We start from the raw sequence: 20,512 nt of genomic DNA, 5'->3' as shown, positions 1-20,512 counted from the left end.
GGCAATGTAAGGATACTACAATTTTATTCTCAGGTCGCTGTAAGCCATTAAATTTCACGCACATAAGTGCAGCAAAGTAGAAATTTAAAAAAAAGTATAGAAAACAAATACTTTAAGATAAATATCTAAAAAAAAACTCACTTGTTTTCCAACTCGTGTAGAAGTCCCGTGTCACTCATCCTGAGAATAGCCATGGATAATTCTTCTCTGTAAGTGGCACCAGGAGGGACCCCGATTCCAAACCCTTTTGGATCAAAATGAGGACCAATCTCCATAAATTCACAGTCCATGATGGTCATATATTTATTTACTGTTGTATCCCAAAAGAAAGCATAATTTCCTTTTTTGACCTTTTCAAATCCCTCCGCTGTTGTTTCCACCATTGAATCCTGCTCTCGGACTTCAGACATTTGGGCCCACATCTTTGAGAAATGCTCAATCGTCGTCTGCTTAAAAAAGTGCATTATTCCACTGCTTCGAACCGTGCCGTATTGTATTTTCGTTTGAGATGCCAAATCAGTGACCGATTTGATAGGGGCGTTGATCTTCTTGACCGTTAAGAAAGCAGCAAGGTTAGCTGTGTATGATGAAATAAGGATAAGGGCAAAAAACCACCAGGCGCTGGTCAGTATACGACCAGGGAGGGTGGACGGTGAGGCGTCGGTACTGCCCTGAAGGAGTGACCCAAACACAAACCATAAACTCTCGCGGAAGGATATTGCAGGATAATCTTTGTTGTGAGACGTCCCTATCTTCTCCAGCATATAAAGTATTATACTAACTACCACGAAGGCTCCACATGTACAACACCAAACGATATGGTGCAAAGGGTTCAGAAATTCAAAATAGGACCTCTCAGACTTTGGTAATTTCATAAGGACACTTATGTAGCGGGTCATGAAAGGTTTCGTGAAGTCGACTGCCTCCTCCCGTTGGGAATTGATACTGATCGGAGCTACGGACATTGTGGCATTCTAAAAAGCAAAATACAGTATAATATCATGGAATTAGCACAAACATACACGTTAATACTATTTTAATTTACTTATTTTAGAACCTGACATTTAATATATGATTGAATGGAAGGTCATTTTGTCTGTATCTAACATACACGTAAATACTATTTTAACGACTTATTTCAGAACCTGACATTTGATATATGATTGAATGGAAGGTCATTTTGTATATATCTAGTTAGTCTGACGTATCTCTTTTCATAGCGGATCATAGATAAACAATGGGATATTTTGCTCTTTAAGTGTACTGCCAAGTCAAATCTTATGCTTCCTATATATACTATTGTTATTAATTCTGATAATCACAAATTTACTTTTGGTGGTAAGCCAACATCAATATGTGGTTTTGACCATCACTTCGCCTGGATTTGTTTTCATGCGCTTCCTAGTTTTCGATAGTTGTTGTAAGATTCGGTATTCGTTACTTGATTATCTTGTATCTAATTCTAAATTTGAATTGGAAAAAAGATAAAAAAAAAACTAATTCACTCGGACTGGTGTGTAAACTCCGAAACATTTAGAACTTTGCGAGCAGTGATTTAACGTTTTGAAGAGAGAGAGAGAGAAAAAAAAAGAGAACTCGAATACGAATAAACCTTTAAACAGAATTGAGACACCGACAAAAAAATTAACAGAATGTGTCTGCATGATTCCAGTAACATACCTATTGTGTGAAGTCTCTGTTAAGCCTCTTGGCATTTTCTTTGTTTTACGTAAATTTCAATCATTCATACATCAAAACGGCTTTTTTTTCACGAACTATTCAAGACCTACTGATAGCAGTCGAAAACTTGAGCATTCATTTAATATGCCTTAATTGAATTGACTGTCAAATTCAGTGCGCACATCTAACGGTAGACGTTTAAAAGTGTTCTCATTTTGTTTTGACAGTTCTTCCAAATATGGCACATGTAATAATTCAGGAACATTTATGATGATTAATTTACGAGAAAAGGGTTTCACCAGGTACGACAGTTTTTGTATGCAACACAACACATCACAATGTACAGTATTTAGCTATTAGTGATTTATGTCCCTCTAGATTTCTCAATATACACAAATTATAATGATATTGATATTTTGAATAGAAAATAATATAAAAGACTATGACGGACATTTCTGCTTATTTCAGCAGTATTGTTATGTCCATTTTATATGTTTACACTCAATCTATCATTCTTTTATTTTCTATATGATATGTATCGATTTCCCGTCGGTTCTCCATTATGTGACCAAGTAAAGGGGGTGTTAAGTATAGATCAGACCGTCCATATACCCTTAAACCCATTAAAGTGACAGTTCCTGTACTGATTATGGTGCCAGATAACACGTCTCAATTCTATATAACGACAGCAGCCAGCGTGAACCGCAGAAATAGGCATTTTATATATGTATCAAGCGTTATATTAAGGATAAAATGTCAAATTAGTCTTTCAAATTATTCTAAAATAACTTCCGATATTGGCAAAAAACATGTAATCAAAACTGCACGAAGTGACCCAATTATTATCAATTTCCTTGTCTTATGTCGGTTTGTCGATATTGTTTTACTTTTTTTTATATCATTTGGCTCTACAGTTTCTGCTTCTGAATTTCTATCAACGATTTAACTTGTGTGTCTTTTGTACAATCTTATTTAACATTACACCAATGAAGGTTACTCACCAGCAGGATGTTAGCTAACATAGATTTGGAATGATATCAGAATGTCAATGTGAAGATGTGCAAAACTTAAACTGGAAAGTCAACAGCGATTTTGTTGTAGCCAAACACGATAGGAATACTAAACGATAAAAATCCCACTGAACGCTTTAGCGACATTCAGACAGGTATCCAAATTTGCCCGAATTATTGCGCATTTGTAGATAACAATATAATATTTTTACACGGGAAAAATTCCTATCTGGTGATGCTGTAATAATTATACACATATAAAGCTGGTTTTCTTGTCAACGCATGGCAATGTTATTTTAGTTAAAGAGACGAAAGAATCAGTGGTAATTCTTTTTTAAGACGTTTACTGATGTTTTTCGCAGTGGTACACGGGAAGTGAAGTTTAAAAATACACAGTCTCCAACAAGTCCAAACCTTTCAATGCAATCTGCATAGAGTTTGAAGGTCGCCTTAGTAGACTACTATCGTATTACGTGTGTTTTTGTTTGCTGTTAATAAGATTTATCCTTATCACTAGAGTACTTAGTGCACATCACTTTATCTTGACATGGGTAATCATTGAAATTTGTCATAAAGAAATCATCACAGATATCACAATACAGCACCAGAGTTGTGGTAGGTCGGTGTATCTGTTTCCAAGATAAAGCATTAATTAATCTGGGAGAAATCTAGATAGATGATTACATGTCGAGATATAGACTTCCGGGGTGATAGTGATGTTACACTAGGTTCAGAATATACACATGTACCTTTACATACGCTGTCTGGGAATTTTTGTTTTTTAAGAAATACATTGGCTTTATATTGAGATAACAAGGCAACAGATCTTGACTGGCATTCCTGACTGACTTTTCATAACATCAAATATATCAAATAAGTTTTTTATATTAGCACAGGTACATTCATTCTTGATTTAAACCTAAGAGAACGTTTCGTGGAAATCAAATTCTTGCAACTATACCCATAATTCCTTTATCTTAAGTCTTATTCATTGTTTACCCACAACTATGAAAATCTCCAACACAAAGAAATTTGACTTAATACAGTATTGTATTTTTGCCTTTCTCATGCCCACTTGATCAGTATAAATAACGTTTCCGAGTTATCGCACCAAAATGGTAAACCACAATGGCATCTTAGTAATCTGATGTAGCGCCGTTCTAGAAACGTTAACAAAACTTGAAGTACCATTTCTTTAAAACCATTTAAGCGAAAAAGGTATTTATTGACAGATATATGGGTATTAAATGATAGATTTTAAATTAAAGTTAAATTGTCAGGTTTTCTAACTGGATGTGAATAATCCCATTGCAGTGCCCCATTTCTATAGGAGATCGAGTTAGAATGAAATAATCATGACAAACGGGACAACTCAATCAATTTATTCCTGTTTCAGAGTAAAATAACGATAACGTTATTTATATCTTTAAGATATGGATGACTATCACGCGTTCAGTGTCAACAATGTATCTAACTCATGATTTAAGAGCAAATGCCTTCTTGCATGTTGTAGACAGACACTTTTTTGTTCAAAGTGACGACTTGACCGTAGGATAAAAGTCAGAGATATGATCTTTACAATATACAAGAAATGAAACACGAGAATTACACACGCAAAGCACAGTCCAAATATCCTGACTACAGCAATATTTCTAGATTTATACAAATATTACCGATGTGTATTTGTCACGAACAGACTAAATCAGGTTTGATTCCCGTAGCGTTAAACACACTGAATATGCTGGTTGTCAGTGGTGAATCCTTGTCTGAAAGTTAAAAACCTATTGGGCTAGGCAGTACATGTTGGTTAAAGTTAGCAAGCTTAACTTCATGCCAAAAGAAATCCTGCCTTTTTTCTGTCATAATTACTCTTTTTACTTACACATAATTTTTATTCTAAATTATATTTTTTTTATTCTACGAATAGGTGTTTTGTTTGGGCTTAAATTTATTTAAATATATTCTTTGTATCAAAAAAATCTTGCCAAGTTAACCAGGCTTCCTGTAATTTGGTTTTAGTAAAGAATTTCTTATATATACTGTTTTCCCTTCTTAACGATCATTCAATGGCATCTTGGTGAGAGTTGTACGTATTTGTAGTTATCCTAGAGAGGAAAATCACGTAATTGCCAGCTAAATATATTGAATGGTTTCACTATTTCTCACCCCAGCTAGAAGTTCACCAATCATCCCATTCCACTCCTCACTGTTATCGTCAACTCTAGACCCAAACTTTCCATCGTGAACCAGATAGATATCGTAGTCGAATTGCAGCATTTCCGCCACCTCTTTGATCAAGTCCACGGCGAAACCTTCGAAGCGGTCATTACCACGCCGTTGAGTGTAATCACGTTTTAGCATTGTGAATGGCTGCTCCTGAATATACGAAAAGGAAAGAGATACAGGTATGTAATTGCAGAGAAAAACGTTATGGACATAGCTGAGTAGGGTAAAAATCACAATCTTAATCTAAAAGTTAAATAAGAGCTTGCTATTTTGGATACTATTTTGTAGGCAGCATCATTCGACATAGTCGAAATTGATCCTTACGGCGAAGTAGGAAGACAACAAATTAAATACACACCGGGTTATATTTTTTTGAGTGTAGTTAGAGAAAAATAGGACTTTCTAATTAATGAAAACTACCTGTCATTTAAGCTGTTTCTGTAGAGTGTAGTGTTGGACATGTTTTGAGAGACAATGTAATTTATCCGGAGAGGGGAAATAAACATGCTATATTAAAATCCTAGATTCATAAATCTGATTTTCCTTCAAATAATTACAATTCATATTATTGTACCTGTTAAATGAACTTTCTAATAAGCACTTCCTGTAGCAGTCTTTAGTCTGATCAACGTTACAAGGAAGCTGTACCTCACCGCATGTTCAAAATACACAAAAAATATTGAAGTCCTACCAAAATCATGACAACTTTAGCTCGTCGTCCTCGGAGTGGAAAAGGCATGGTCTTGTTTCCTCTATTGATTCTGTCCCGGAACTGAATTCTTGAATCGAAGAAGTCTGGATTAGACACCCATTTACCGATCTATGTTAAAAAATAAAATGTAATGAATTACTTCTCTAAAACACAAAAATAAGGATTGAATAAGTTAAAGTAACATCAATACAACCAGTAAGATTATACAGAATCAGTTTATAGTTAGAAACCAGAAAGTGTTTCTTTACGTTTCGGGGACAACAAATTTGACAAATTTCTCAACTTTGAACAAGGTCGATAGAAAAATAAAGAAAAAAAAAAAAAGGAAAAAAGGCATTTCACATCAATAATTTCAATTCCCAGCGATGAGCAAACATTCCTGTGATCTTCAATATTGTATCACTTGTTGGACAAACTTAATAAGGAACAGTCATTGAATTGGAAGACTTTTCCAACCATTGATCGTAATTGCTGTCAAAGTGTAATGGGTTGCATGTTTAAACATGCCCTCATTTTTAATCTTGCCACTTTGACTTTACAATTTGACTTCACGCAATAATCACATGGAAAACGTTTCTCGTTGCAATAACGCGTATTTCTATTCATAGGCTGGAAATCTAGTAAAATGTCAATTTTCTACTTTTGTGATCGTTTTGGTCCATGTCGGTAACGATCGAAAAGTAAAAAAGCAACCACGTTTAAATACTATAAAACATCGATAAATGGAAATAAGAAATATCTTTTTTGAAATAAAATAATTTCATCTCTGACCATATCAGAATCCACCTTTCTTTATACAGTATAGAACATCTATTTTTGCTTGTTAGATATTTCTGCAAAACTCTAAACTGAAGCATGTTAATCATCATTCTCAATTTTGTTTGTCTGTCCGGTCCCTGTCGAATTGAGGGAATCTTTCAAACCGCTTATGTACTTATATTCACCATCCCTTCAAAATGTGAAGTGATATTAGTGGGACATATGATGACCCAACCGGACACTTCCAGTCTGACCGTCGCTCAACCGTTTGCGTGTTGCAAACCATCAAATTGTAATTTTATGATGGCCAAGAAACCAGCGCAGTGACCAATTACCTAGCGCTAGCAGTCATCATATACCAGCACCCTCATACCACAAAGCTATAGAATGGCGATCCACTAAGCCACTGGAGGCATTTGCGTATTATCAGTCCTCCTCACTACAATCAAACCAAGTGTCACCAAGCACACGATGTAACGTGAAAATGTTTGTCCCTTTTAAAGTGGTACCACAAATAATTCTCGCGTCTACAGGTTTCGTTGATATCTGAAACGGCATGGAACTAGAGTGGCGCGTATAACACCTAGGATTCTTCAGGTCACAATGTTCTTTCTCTGTCTGGCTGTACGAATGTGATCTCAAGATAAATTAACCATCGAGGTGTTTGTCCCTTGGTGCCCATTCAGTTCAGGTGGCCATATTGATATTTCGCAAATTTTGAAGATTGACGGAGAGACGGAGAACTTGACTAAATATATCATTCCAGAGGGGATTCGTCTTAAAACAAAACACAGTATTTTAATGGAAATCGCTCTAAGGAGTTTGTTTTGAGTAAAAGATATAGTAAAATACACGACTGCATTTTCTTATGAAGTCATACTGGTGTGCTTTAAAACTGATCTCAAAGAAATGTTGCAATATCTGTCTCGGTGTATGCATCTAACTAATATGCGACGAAGATATATATCATTCAATGTTTGGGAAAAGCTTCTTACTTTGTTGACATCTTTTACTGATAAAAAAGCCATATTATTTTGAAGATTGTACAAAAGACACTCAAGTGAATAACTCCTTTTCATACAAATTTAGATTTAGATTACGTAGAGACCAACAATTAATTAAACTACATCAAACAGCTGTTTTGTTCCTGTAAGATCCGTTAGTGATGAAAAGGGCCTACAGTTTGAAGCCCAGGATGCGACTGTCAAAAAATCTAAACTGATCAAAAGAAAAGATGTGGAGGTGCACATACCCTATCATTCAACAAATTTCGTAATTACGTTCTTTACGTCTGCAACACGTGTTTATTCTGAAGTGTGCCACCATTCAAACGAATTGAAACGGGACATGCACGTCCACCTGCGGCATATACTACTTGCAATCTCTCAGATCATACATATGACACATAAGTGAACATCACCTTGTATTATACCTTTAGGGTGAACAGCACCTTGTATTATACCTTTAGAGTGTATAACACCTTGTATCATAATTTGAGGGTGAATAGCACCTTGTATCATAAATTTACAGTTAATAACACCTTGTATTATAAATTTACAGTGAATAACACCTTGTATTATAAATTTACAGTGAAAACCACCTTGTATTATAAATCTAGGGTGAAAAACACCTTGTATTATACCTTTAGGGTGTATAACACCTTGTATTATACCTTTAGAGTGTATAACACCTTGTATTATACCTTTAGGGTGTATAACACCTTGTATTATACCTTTAGAGTGTATAACACCTTGTATTATACCTTTAGGGTGAACAGCACCTTGTATTATACCTTTAGGGTGTATAACACCTTGTATTATACCTTTAGGGTGTATAACACCTTGTATTATACCTTTAGGGTGTACAACACCTTGTATTATACCTTTAGGGTGTATAACACCTTGTATCATAAATTTACAGTTAATAACACCTTGTATTATAAATTTACAGTGAATAACACCTTGTATTATAAATCTAGGGTGAAAAGCACCTTGTATTATACCTTTAAGGTGAATAGCACCTTGTATCATAAATCTAGGGTGAATAGCACCTTGTAATGTAAACTTAAGGGGATTAGCAACAATTGAACTCTTGATATAATTCTTGTATTATCCGCTATGTGTAATGATATCCTTTCCCTATAAGATGCATTCCTTCACGATCATCACAATTCTTCTGCTGAATGGCATCCATGGTATTGTAAAGAGCAAGCATACAATAGTCAGATAATATTACATTGCAACAATTGACGGCCAGAAAAAGATTGGGTAGGTCAATGGTCTGGATTTATATGTCTATTGCAATACAAACAACAAACTGGATATATAAATGGACACGGATGTCATTTCACTATTATTTTCCTGTTTCATGTTATGAGAAAAATGAATGAATATTTCCTCTATATTATACATCCTGTTGTTTTTATTTGTTTTCTGACTGATAGATTACGCATTCCAGACATTCCTTATAGACTCACGGAGAAGCCGATTAATCTGCACAGACAATGAACAAAAATATAAATGTACAAATCATTATTCTATTCTTATAGAAGATTTTTACAGCTGAATGATGGATAACTGCAGTAAAAACTCCGTAAAATTACGAATCCTAGAAACTAAGTAGGGACAAGCAGAAAAAATATTTGTATCTCTAAATTGACTGTTGTTTCTTTAACCTGCTTTCAATGAATAAGTTGGAGTATTATAGAAATATAGTTTAGTTTACATTATTTTTTTCAATTAACCTGAAAGGAAATGCATTTTGAGTTTTGAGAATACCAGCTTTACATGTTACTTCGTATAGTAAACAAATTAGAATATTTTTCGTCTCTATTTTCTATTAAGTTTGACCTTCTGTGACGGAAACGTATCAGTTTATATTTTTTGAGATGCTTCAGTATGTATTTCATTGCTTGAAAGGATTTAGTTCTTCAAATGGAGAAGTCTAAACGGGATTTTAATGAACCAATAAGTGGGTTCTAGTGTAGTTTATGTGATTTCAATCGACTTTGTCTGAATTGTATACCAAATACATATTTATAGTCAAATTCAATACCATTCACAACTAGTTTAGAGGACAGATCTAACAGACTTGTAGGCAAAAATCATTAACAATTTGTTATATTAGGGAAAAAGATATAAATAGTAATAAATAAAAAATATTACATAAAGTAATTCATACTTAACAAAATGTATATCTTAAAAATCTCATTGTCGTGAATTTGTTAAATTTATGAGCTATGTGAGGCATTTTTAAGGCGACCTGTTGTAGTCATTTTTTTAAAGTCTAGAGAGAGAATGTGTAATTCCCATTTTTTTTTATTAAACACTTACATTTCATAAAAAGAGTAACCTCATTATTCGCACAAAATAGCGTCTCTGATTCTACATTTAAGAGATTCAAACTCAAATGTCAACGTCTCTAGGAGAGATGCTGAAGTTATGAAGAAAAAAGAATCTAATTTCCGATACCACGACCTCAGAAGGCCTGGTTAGTTCTATGATATAGCTTTAACAGTCAATATCCCAAAAACCTTTTTTCAAATACTTCTTTTCCGTCAGATACATATTCATACTTGGCATTGTAGAAAGTAAACTAAGTCCAGTAAGGCAGAAGGATAATTCTCGAGTTTCAACACGTTGTCTGTATATACCAGAACTGTTGATGACTGAATAACTTGCAGAATAGAAGCGCACCTAACGTGGAGCCTCCGTAACAAAATCAATGCTTGAGATGATGGTAACTCCATCAAATCGATTTTACGTCATAGTTTATCTTTCAGAGTTTAATTTCCTGCAATAATCACCAGGATTTCTGTCACTTACAATCTGTTCCGTTTGTTTACTTGGCAAAAAAGAGCAACCTTTTCCCCTATAAAGTTGCCTTCATCAGCACCTACCTTCGTCTTTGCCTGAAATTATTGCTCAATAATACAATTGTAGAACTAATCAGTGATACTCCCTTCCTCGCCAGTGAAGAAGCAAACTTCGACTGTTTGTTTTTTGTCATAAAGTAGGCATCTGAAACCCAAATCGAATCAGGTTTCTGCCGTTGCTCATTGTAATAAAAACGAAAACCCATCAAATGTCTTCCATCCATTTAAATCGAAACCGCTTTAGCCAACTTTAAATTGGATGCCTTTACGAAGAAAGGGATACATCAGATGAAGAACAGCAAACAGAAATTTTCATTGTCAAATTTATGTCAGTTATCTCTGGTTATTAATCATTCAATAAATGATAAATCTAAACTAGACAATAAAGCCTGCAGAGAAATTATTTTCTGAAACATTCCAACGAAACTGACACTTCTGCATAAGTAGTGGGATGAGAGAGAATTGGAAGCTAAACTATTTATATTTGCATATCTAAGGTTGAAATAGGAGCCATTCTTGAATGATGATACAGGATTCAGTGAAGGTTGATAAAGGAGAAAGTACTGAAGGTTGTTATAGTTGTTATTACTGAAGCTGATATAGGAGCCAGTGTTGAAAGCTGTGATAGGAGTTATTATTGAAGGTTGATAAAGGACTTAATGTTGAAGTTGATAAAGGAGTCAGTGTTGAAGGCTGATATAGAAATCAGTGTGGAAGGCTGATATAGGAGTCAGTGTTGAAGGTTGGTATAGGATTCAGTGTGGAAGGCTGTTATAGGAGTCAGTGTGGAAGGCTGATATAGGAGTCAGTGTGGAAGGCTGATATAGGAGTCAGTGTTGAAGGCTGTTATATGAGTCAGTGTGGAAGGCTGATATAGGAGTCAATGTGGAAGGTTGGTATAGGATTAAGTTTTGAAGGTTGATATAGGAATCAGTGGTGAAGGCTGATATAGGAGTCAGTGTGGAAGGCTGATATAGGAGTCAATGTGGAAGGTTGGTATAGGATTCAGTTTTGAAGGTTGATATAGGAATCAGTGGTGAAGGCTGATATAGGAGTCAGTGTTGACTGATGATATAAGAGTCAGTGTTGACGGATGATATATTAATCATTTTCAAAGTTCGATATTGGGGTCATATTGGCAGGCTATCTTAAAAGAGCGTAACGTAAACATTATTTTCGTATAATTGTGATTGTCTACCGGGCCTACCAGAAGAATATGGATAAGCTAAACCAGTGACACATTTTCTATCGTCTAAGACTAGTGTTCTTGGATTACCACTATATCTACGGAAATTTAAACTCTGTTTCTGTCCAAAGAGCGACATATTCTGCAGTTCTATGCAACTTTATTTGAAATTATACACCTTAAATTTCCCTGTTCTTTTCCGCTCGTGGTTACCAAGTTAGGGCGGCTAGAATATGTAGCATATGTTCAAGCAGTTAACTTGTGTTACTTCGTGGGCACCGCGGATTAATACCCGTTATCATCAGAACGAAATCGAATGATGTCAAGTCTGCGTTGTAAATCTGATGAGACGGTTACCGTAAAACAAGCATTTCTCTTCGATTATTTTCCCTGTGAATAAGTGGAAATCATACAGGGTAATAACCCAGCGCGAATTACACTATAAATCGACATTAGCCTAGTCATGGTGCTGTGGACTTGGATAGGGACTACTGTGCAAGATGTTGTGATTTCATTATGTTGAGGTAGATGGATGTTGGTGTCAAGGCAAATTAGTATCCCCGTCAGTAAGGAGCGCGACGGATGACACAAATGTGACAAGGAACACAAACGCAAACGGAATACCTTTGGTACCAAGGATTGTCCAATAAACCCCCGATAGCATCGGTCGGTCTCTTTATCTGGTGGATGGTTCTGAAGGGAATTTTAAACGATCCTGAAGATATTGCATACTAAATTAGAAATTATTTATCTTAAATCTTACATTATCTATATATCATCAACCATTGGTTTTACATTCGAACTTGGTAGAATTATGGTAAAAGATCTAAAATGGAAATTGAAAACGATTGGAGTGAGTAATGATATGGAGAAAAAAACTAAAGATAGAACTACTTAACCGTGCTGGTTGTAGCAGCACATTGTTGTTCTCGTAATGGCGACACTTGAAGAACTATCAGTTATCTGTCTATGGATATTTTCAAACTGTTTGAATATCAAAAATATTTAATCACAAAAATACCAATTTTGTGTTTTCCTGCACAAAAAGTAAACTAGCAAAAAGATCTTTGTTTTCTTAAAGAGGACCACTGTGATTAATTGGAATACTCTATAGATTTTTTTTTGCTTTGAGGTATTTTAGGCTGTGTTAGGGATCTATAACTATACCCCCTCTCTACCTTTACCCCACGCCTACCAATATCCCACTCTACAGATACCCCTATACATATAGCGCCCTCTACATATACCCCCTCTCTACTTTTACCCCACATCTACCAATACCCCCACGTCTACCAATACCCCACTCTACCGATACCCCTATACATATACCGCCCTCTACCTATACCCCCTCTCTACCTATACCCGACGTCTACCAATACCCCGACGTCTACCAATACCCCACTCTACCGATACCCCTATGCATATAACGCTCTCTACCTACACTACCCCTCTACATACATTCCCACTCTACCAATAATTTCTTTACCCGTTATTATAGGTTTTAATGAAAAAATACCCATGGAATATGTTTTGAGCTTTTCTTGCAGACAGTACAACATCTACACTCTGCCTTAAAACCCCAAATATTTAGACCTTCAGGACTGAATATAGTCGACTTTTACTGTCAAATAGTTACATACATCCTATTCTGATGGCTACTACTTGACCATGCAGAAATCTTCGAAGGTAATTATTGAGCACAGCAGATACCTGTTTAAAGTAATATTTCATCTGCTTTTTAGAAATGTTTGTACAGAAAACCGTATAAGTTTACCGTTTACTTGCATTAAATGTGACTGACGTTCACTAAGGTTTTGAAAAAAGTGACCTAGAACGACTAAATGAGTTTATATGAAACTGTACAGAAATTTAACCAAATCATGCGACTTGGCTTACATACTTTAAGTTGGTTAGTTACGGGCCTTGCTTAATATCCTCAGAGAGAGGTTCATTAACGTGATTTTGGGATAAAAGAATCAGTGTACATCCTATTGTGAATTTCTTTCATACGTCATACCGCTAGAACGAATTCTTTAGCCTGTCTATTTTTGGAATGGCGTCCCGCATTTAAAGGAATACATTTAAAAATTCAGAATCATTAAAACTCAACAATTACAACTCTTCACAAAATAAAGCATTTTATGAGAGATTTTGGAGACACTATTGCTCAGGAAAAACCGCAAGACGTCAGGAAACGACAAACCAGATGACAGGAAATTGAACCGATCATCAAGGCCCACACGTCGCGTTTAGACAGTAACATTAATGCCATGAAGTCACATAATTCGGCATTAGCACCAACTTAGTAAAGACATGCTCTCAAGCAAGGTGTGGTGTAGCACATTTTCGTCAAAATGTTCGTTAGATGTGGCTACATGGCATTGTGACTTAAATGATAAATATAATGTTGTCCTCAGTTCAGCAAGTTCGAGATAGAATTATTGTTTGTTTTCATTACTGTATTGTGAAATGATTGTTTTCTTGTAGAAATGAACACATTTCGGAGCTACAAGATGAAAGTAAACATCATCATTTCTTCGAATCGAAAAAAAAAAACATCAAGATCGCACTGTCGACTGCTGTGCTCATCTAGTATACCACGAGATTACTATGTTGCTAGGATATATTTCTGTCTAGTGGAGACCTGTCATTCTATATTTGCTAAGCATCTGTTTTTTTAAATGATTTTTTTTCTAATTATTGGAATGTTTAAAATGTTCTGAACGATGTCAACATAGTTATATAATCTAACTAATGCCATATATCAAATGGAGAAAGAGATGTCTGACAATAAAACTATTAGAAATAAAAATCATCGTTCGTGACGAAACCTTCTCCACGAATGAAAATGGTATTTTGCAATGAGGTATCAATGTAGCCTGTATCTACACTACTGGTTCTTTGTTTCTATAAGACTGACTGAGAATAACGGACTTCACGGATCTTAAAAGTCACTGCTATTCAGTATACTTTCGTTGCGACTATTTCTGATGTAGACTTGTGGGCTTAATGTATTTTCAAGAAAGTGATATCTCGACCTCAAATGCCTTGACAACTCTCAAATGATGTTTGTCCACAAACTAGGTAAATCACATTAATAATTCTGCTAGTTAGGAACACAGAACAGAAAAAGATATATCTAGTACTACATGCAGTCTGAGGGAACTAATGTGGGAACACTTCAAAATTTGAAATTTGTATTTGTGTCCTTTAATTGAGGAGATACAAAAATCAAACGAATCGCACTATTTATCAAACCTCCGTGTATTTCTCAGCATAAATTCGACAAGGTAGAGTACGATTTAAAATGTCGCTCGTAAGTCTTTCATCACTCTGTCCACCGATACAGTCTTCATTTGTTATTTGCTGCGAGGCGTGGATCATCAATCCAAACAAAATCACACCAAACCGAGTTCGTACCTCCAAAGCACTGTATGAATACTTACGCTGTTGGAATACTTAAAGCACAGCCTGCGCTGGCAAATAGATTTATCAGATAAATGTTATGCAAAGATAGACCTACTATGCAGATGACATTGTGGAGATATCTACATTATTATCTATAGCTCGTTTATATGATGATCAATTCCTTTCAGACTACGTGTCCTTCAATTACAACTTTGGTTTTTTTATGTTTTTATTTCACTACTAAAAAAAAGAACTTTTTTGTCGTCCTTCTTTTAAGTGAATAAATTATTTTGATATCACATAACATCATTATTTTTGTAAGGTTGTTGTTTCCGCTGATTTCATGACTTTAGGGACTACTTTTTATGAACGAAATAAAGTGCCAACGACACAGTTTTTCTATAAAAACCTTGAAAGTACTCACTTTTTTTCATTTTGAAGTTTCTTAACTAGATAAAACTTGTTTAAACACTGCATGTTTTACTGTTAAGCCGGTTATTCGGGCGGATAGTTCGTGGTACATTCAGGTTATCACGAAAATTTAATTCGTGAAATATTGAGACACGTGCGTATCATATGTCGTTTTACATTCAGATCGTGATCTTTTGATTTAATTTAATAATCCAAAAAAGATATTGCAAAAATTCTGACCCTTGAAAATTACAAGGCTATCTTCTGTTGAGCATGAATTCATCTTTTCCCGTATTAACTTTCTATCAGGATGGAATAAAATCTTCAATTCAATACCAATGCTATGAAAATTGAGAGCCCTTACCTTTATGACAGCGGGAATAAAGCATTGTTGTCTACGCGCACGACTCTACCCTTCATAGCGTGAAGAAAGCAATAACAGCAGTCAAATAAATTTATTATCACCCAAATGGAATTTGAACGGAATCATAACTATATGTTAGGGGAGATGGTTGCCTTACCTCAACGTTTGATATTACCAGTGACGACGCCGTTAGAACAGAAATCATCGGCGCGTGTCCGGTTTGATATGTTTATGGGATACATGCCGATACGATTAACTATTTATAGTCTGCTCTGTGAAATCCTGATGACTGATACGCCAGAATAAATTGATTTAGTGGCAAATATGAATTCGCAAATAAAACGGGTGTCATTGATTGACTAGTGATGTCTTTGATAGCACGGCTTGTAGAATCACCATCTGATTCTGTGACTACAGAAGGTTAGCGGTAACAACGTATGTCAGCGCCAACGCCCTGTCGACTTCTCATAACAATACAGCGGTGTGTTCTACAACCATATATCATCTATTTACTATTTAAACGATCCATCAGTAGCAAGTTAAAGCCATTGTTTCAGATGGTTAATGCGGGAATAATTAAGGCTAAATGAGAACGATTTCGGAATGGAGTTTCCTATTTCAGGACTGTTTAATCAAATTAGAAGTCTGGTTATGTTCAAGTGACGTCAATTTGCTGATATATATCACCAGTGTCGATTAAAAAAATGAACACGAAAATAGATAGCCATTAAAAGTGTTTAAAAATTCTATATTTAGTGTGAATGTGCACAAGAGCACCTGTTGACAAATGGGTTTTTGTATAGTTTCCGTACTAAGCATTTCATAATTCGGTCTCTATATTTGGCAACATTAACGTAGGACCTCGCAATTACTCAGATGACAGATCATTGGTTTATGTTAACTCAAGTAAAACTGGTGTGTAGCTCGATTCTCCATGCCTATGGTGACTTTTGTTTCTAGGAAAGCGGATAGACCAACCAGTGTCCGCTGTCATAGATGTATAACCTTGGTGGTAACATCTTTACCTCGATCGCTCTGAGTAGCACGAGACGGACCTCCCTCAGAGACCACGCCTAGCCTCAAAATGACCTTAGTGGTCACGTTGCGATAAACCAGGCCCAACATACAAACAAACCTCAAACACTGGTTACACCTTACGTAAATAAGTAAACGGAGGCACGGTTCAGAATATGCACATATACTTGACGTTCTTTCCAAAAAAAAAAAAAAAAAATGAAAATCTGTTACTTTGCAGTTTGACGTCTATTAAGCCTGGTTTCCTAGATTTTAGCCGTACATGTCGTAACTCAACTAACAAGTGATAGACAAACGAAACAGTACTTTGACAAAATTTAGTTATGTATTTAGCTATTATATTTTATTAGAAAGTTGCTGATCATTTGCTTGTCTTCCGTGCAATTCCAACGACGACGCGATGTCGATAGGATACATTTATGACCAACTTAACATGTCATCTAGTCATTACCACTTGGTCACTGTGGAATGGTAGCCCGCGGTTACACGGATCTGACAATGGTCAGACCAGAATTATACCGGGAAACACAACCACAGAAATTAAAAAAGAAATAGATACTGACGAAAATACTGAGTTACAACTGTAGTAACGATTAATAAATGTTGATAACAATTAATAGCGCCAATCGATATACTAATACATATGGAGGATATTCAATGAGTTTTCCTTTCATATTAGATCGTATGAAACAAGTCTTAAAATTCTAATAGAAAATGTTTGGGACAAAATTAGACGGAGGCAGCCATTTTGTAGAGTCATTTTGCAATTCAGGATGTGAATGTCTATATTACGGCGTATCAATCGATTTCTAACTGGCAAAACCAATGAAAAACGCCTCAAGGCATATTACACCTGTGACATCTACAAAAAATATTACATGGGTGGATTCTATTTTCAGCTTAAAATATTCCACGTTATAATTTTTCACTCATTTAACATTAATTGTAATACATACTGCGTATTTTTCGAAGCCGTTGTATTCAGAGAGGAAAATAGAGAAATTGTTACGTCGACCTCTCTCATCAAACTCCATTGTTCCGGTCAGTCCTGGTACCTTAATCTGAAAGAGACAACATAAATACAAGTCAACTAAAGAATTACGGATTACTGTAAAATGATTCATGTTCGTAGGGGGCGGGGGTTGGGGGTTGGGGGAGAGGGTATTTTCATTGACATCGTCCGCATTCTTAACCTACGGATTCAAAAGTCCAAAAAATAAGTTGAAGATTAAGGTGAATTTAAGTACCAATTGATTTCCTTAAGACAATTTGTTCATAATATCAAGGGCCAATGACCAGCAATTTCCCCGATAACTATGAACTTTGATCGCTATATTGAGACAAAGGCATTCAGTAGCAGATGTCTAGAGGAAAATCTTAACGTTTTGCAATAGGAATATATATATATATATATTAATCAAAATGGAATTAATTCCCTTCAGGCTGAAATCATTTATAATCAATAAGCAGATAAATATACATATCGATCAATTAGATATATAATTAATGAGTTCAGCGTCCGGTATGCAAACACCAGAGGTCAGATTTCAGAATTCTGATATTAACTAAGCTTTTATTATCAAATATCAAATCATCTACTTTATACTTGGTCTCCGAAATCTGTCTAATGGTAAATAAAGCATCACGGTAGGCTTTTAATCAGATATATCTAAAACACCTTTACTGAACAAGAGAGGTAATGATCTCTCTGTTCGATGTTAGCCAACAGTACTCCACAAATATACCTCTTTGATGGCATCGACTAGTCCTTTTCTCACTTCTGAAGTCGTATAGTTCTTTACATTGTCCACGGCGATCTTGACCAGAGATGACGCGTCCATAGCTAAGGACCAGTTAAGACGGTCCTCGTTCATTCCAAACTTTGGATCAGCCGAATCGTTCATCAACCCAAACATGGTAAAGTTCACGGTCACCTCAGGGAAGTCATTGAATACGTCATTCAGTTGATTACCCTATGAAGTCACAAACCATGAACCAATCAGAAATCGGCTAGAATACATTTCAGGAAAAAATATCTGTGTTATGAAAAATAACATGATGTCGGGGCTATGTTATAACAATCATGTCCTCTTCATAAAAAATGGTTTATTCTTATTAATAGCCCGTATCATTTAAGGACGTGCGTAGTTTGGTTGGTGGAGGAAAGCCAAAATTCCCGAAGAAAAAAACACCGACCTGTGACTAGTACCTAACGACTGCCCCTAGTAAGTTTCGAACCCGCGACCCAGAGGTGGAGGGTGGCTGGTGATAAAGACAGACAGACGCCTTAATCACTCAGAAGCCAGCGAGGTCAGTGAGATGAAACGAGATGTGTGTTATTATTGATAGCGACAGAGACGAGATCTAGGGATTTGATATTAAATGAGTCGAGAGTTGTATCCTTTTAGATATAACGATTGATAACTGGAGCATTCAAATCAAATAAAACCGTTGTTGTTACCTGTAATTAAGTGATCTAGGTTTGATAATTTGCTAGGAAAGCCTTTCGAGCATGATCGCATTCGTAATCGCCAGCTTGATTGGAATATTAATAATTTACTAACACGGGTCATTCAGTGTGTAGAAGTTACTGTCCTAAGAAACATCTGCATACATCGCATATTTAAATTGTTGATTTGATACGTGAATCATATGAAAATTAACATAATTCAAAAGATAATTTTAACAAATACATCAATATATATTTTCAAAAAACCTAAATCTATGTTGTATTAACCACATGCATGTCTGCTGTATTTCAATATTTTGTCAAGTCAATTTGTCATTTGTCTATACATATAAAGTATACAGCAGTCCTTGATAATGGTATCCATGGTAACGATGTACATATTTATATTAACATTTGTTTAAATGTTTGTTTCGTGAAATATTACCAAGAAGCACCTGTCCCTGATATTAAATGTCATTTTTACTCACCGTACATTGTTTAGTAATAAATATAAAATCTCTCCGACCAAAATCATGACAGGAGGATATTCAATCAAAATTCGACTCTTTATACTTCAATACAATCTTGAAGCCAGAATTTCTGACAAATCTATTTATTATCTAGTATTAAAACATTGATATTGTAGTCTCATAATTACATTAGGATAAACTTTTATACAGCATTTACCCCGAGTTTGTTCAGTCTCAGTTTTAAACAGTTAATACATTATTAATACTGACATCTATTGGTATACACTATTATACCATACTCCGTACTTCTACGTAGATCCGGTCATGATCCGGAAATACAATATCGATATTGTAAGAACATTTATCAGTTTACACTATGATACAACAATACCTTGTATTACTAGTCATGATTAATGCCCATATGTCTAGTATACGTACGGGATCGTAAAAGAACCACTCGTAAGGAGTTGACAGCATAGCAAGACTCCGCGCCTGAAAAACAAAATAAACAAATTAATAAACCAAAAGAGTAAACGGAAATACAGATTTCGTAACCATCATAATATCACACAGTTGCATTTCATGAAATAAAACCATTGGATATATTCATCTTTTATTGAAATTTTGAACCATGCATTGCAAAGCCTTAACGTTCCCTTCGGGTAGCAATAATACCTTCAGCATGTCTTACCACACATGTCACAAAAATGGTTACCAACGGATAAATGTAACATACAGGTGTGATTAAGAAAGAACCAACACATATATTGTAAGTATCATTCAACGGATTTGTTACTAGGATATACATATTGTGAATCAGGTCATGTAATGATCACGTGATTGGAATTCGTTCGGTGTATTCGTGGTTGTAATTGAATTGTTGTATCTAATATACAAGGCATCGCTGTTGATAACTGATCCAAATAAT

General features: G+C 35.3%; 1 protein-coding gene across 1 annotated transcript in view; it reads right to left on the bottom strand.

The window, feature by feature from the left end:
• Positions 1–20,512, bottom strand: part of LOC132546193 (glutamate receptor 1-like) — a 68,645-nt gene that overhangs the window by 3,223 nt on the left and 44,910 nt on the right. Inside the window, exons 5-10 of the mRNA XM_060209903.1 lie at positions 20,023–20,076; positions 18,411–18,638; positions 17,622–17,726; positions 5,608–5,736; positions 4,857–5,066; positions 142–974 (exon numbers count right to left, since the gene is read on the bottom strand). Of these exons, the coding sequence (XP_060065886.1) occupies positions 142–974; positions 4,857–5,066; positions 5,608–5,736; positions 17,622–17,726; positions 18,411–18,638; positions 20,023–20,076 (1,559 nt within the window). The remainder of the gene's footprint in view (positions 1–141; positions 975–4,856; positions 5,067–5,607; positions 5,737–17,621; positions 17,727–18,410; positions 18,639–20,022; positions 20,077–20,512) is intronic.

This window comes from Ylistrum balloti, unplaced genomic scaffold (assembly GCF_031769215.1).
Source record: "Ylistrum balloti isolate Yb309-2 unplaced genomic scaffold, AGI_CSIRO_Ybal_v1 Utg369876, whole genome shotgun sequence".
NCBI classification, from domain to species: Eukaryota; Metazoa; Mollusca; class Bivalvia; order Pectinida; family Pectinidae; genus Ylistrum; species Ylistrum balloti.
This window is presented reverse-complemented; position numbering and strand designations above follow the sequence as displayed.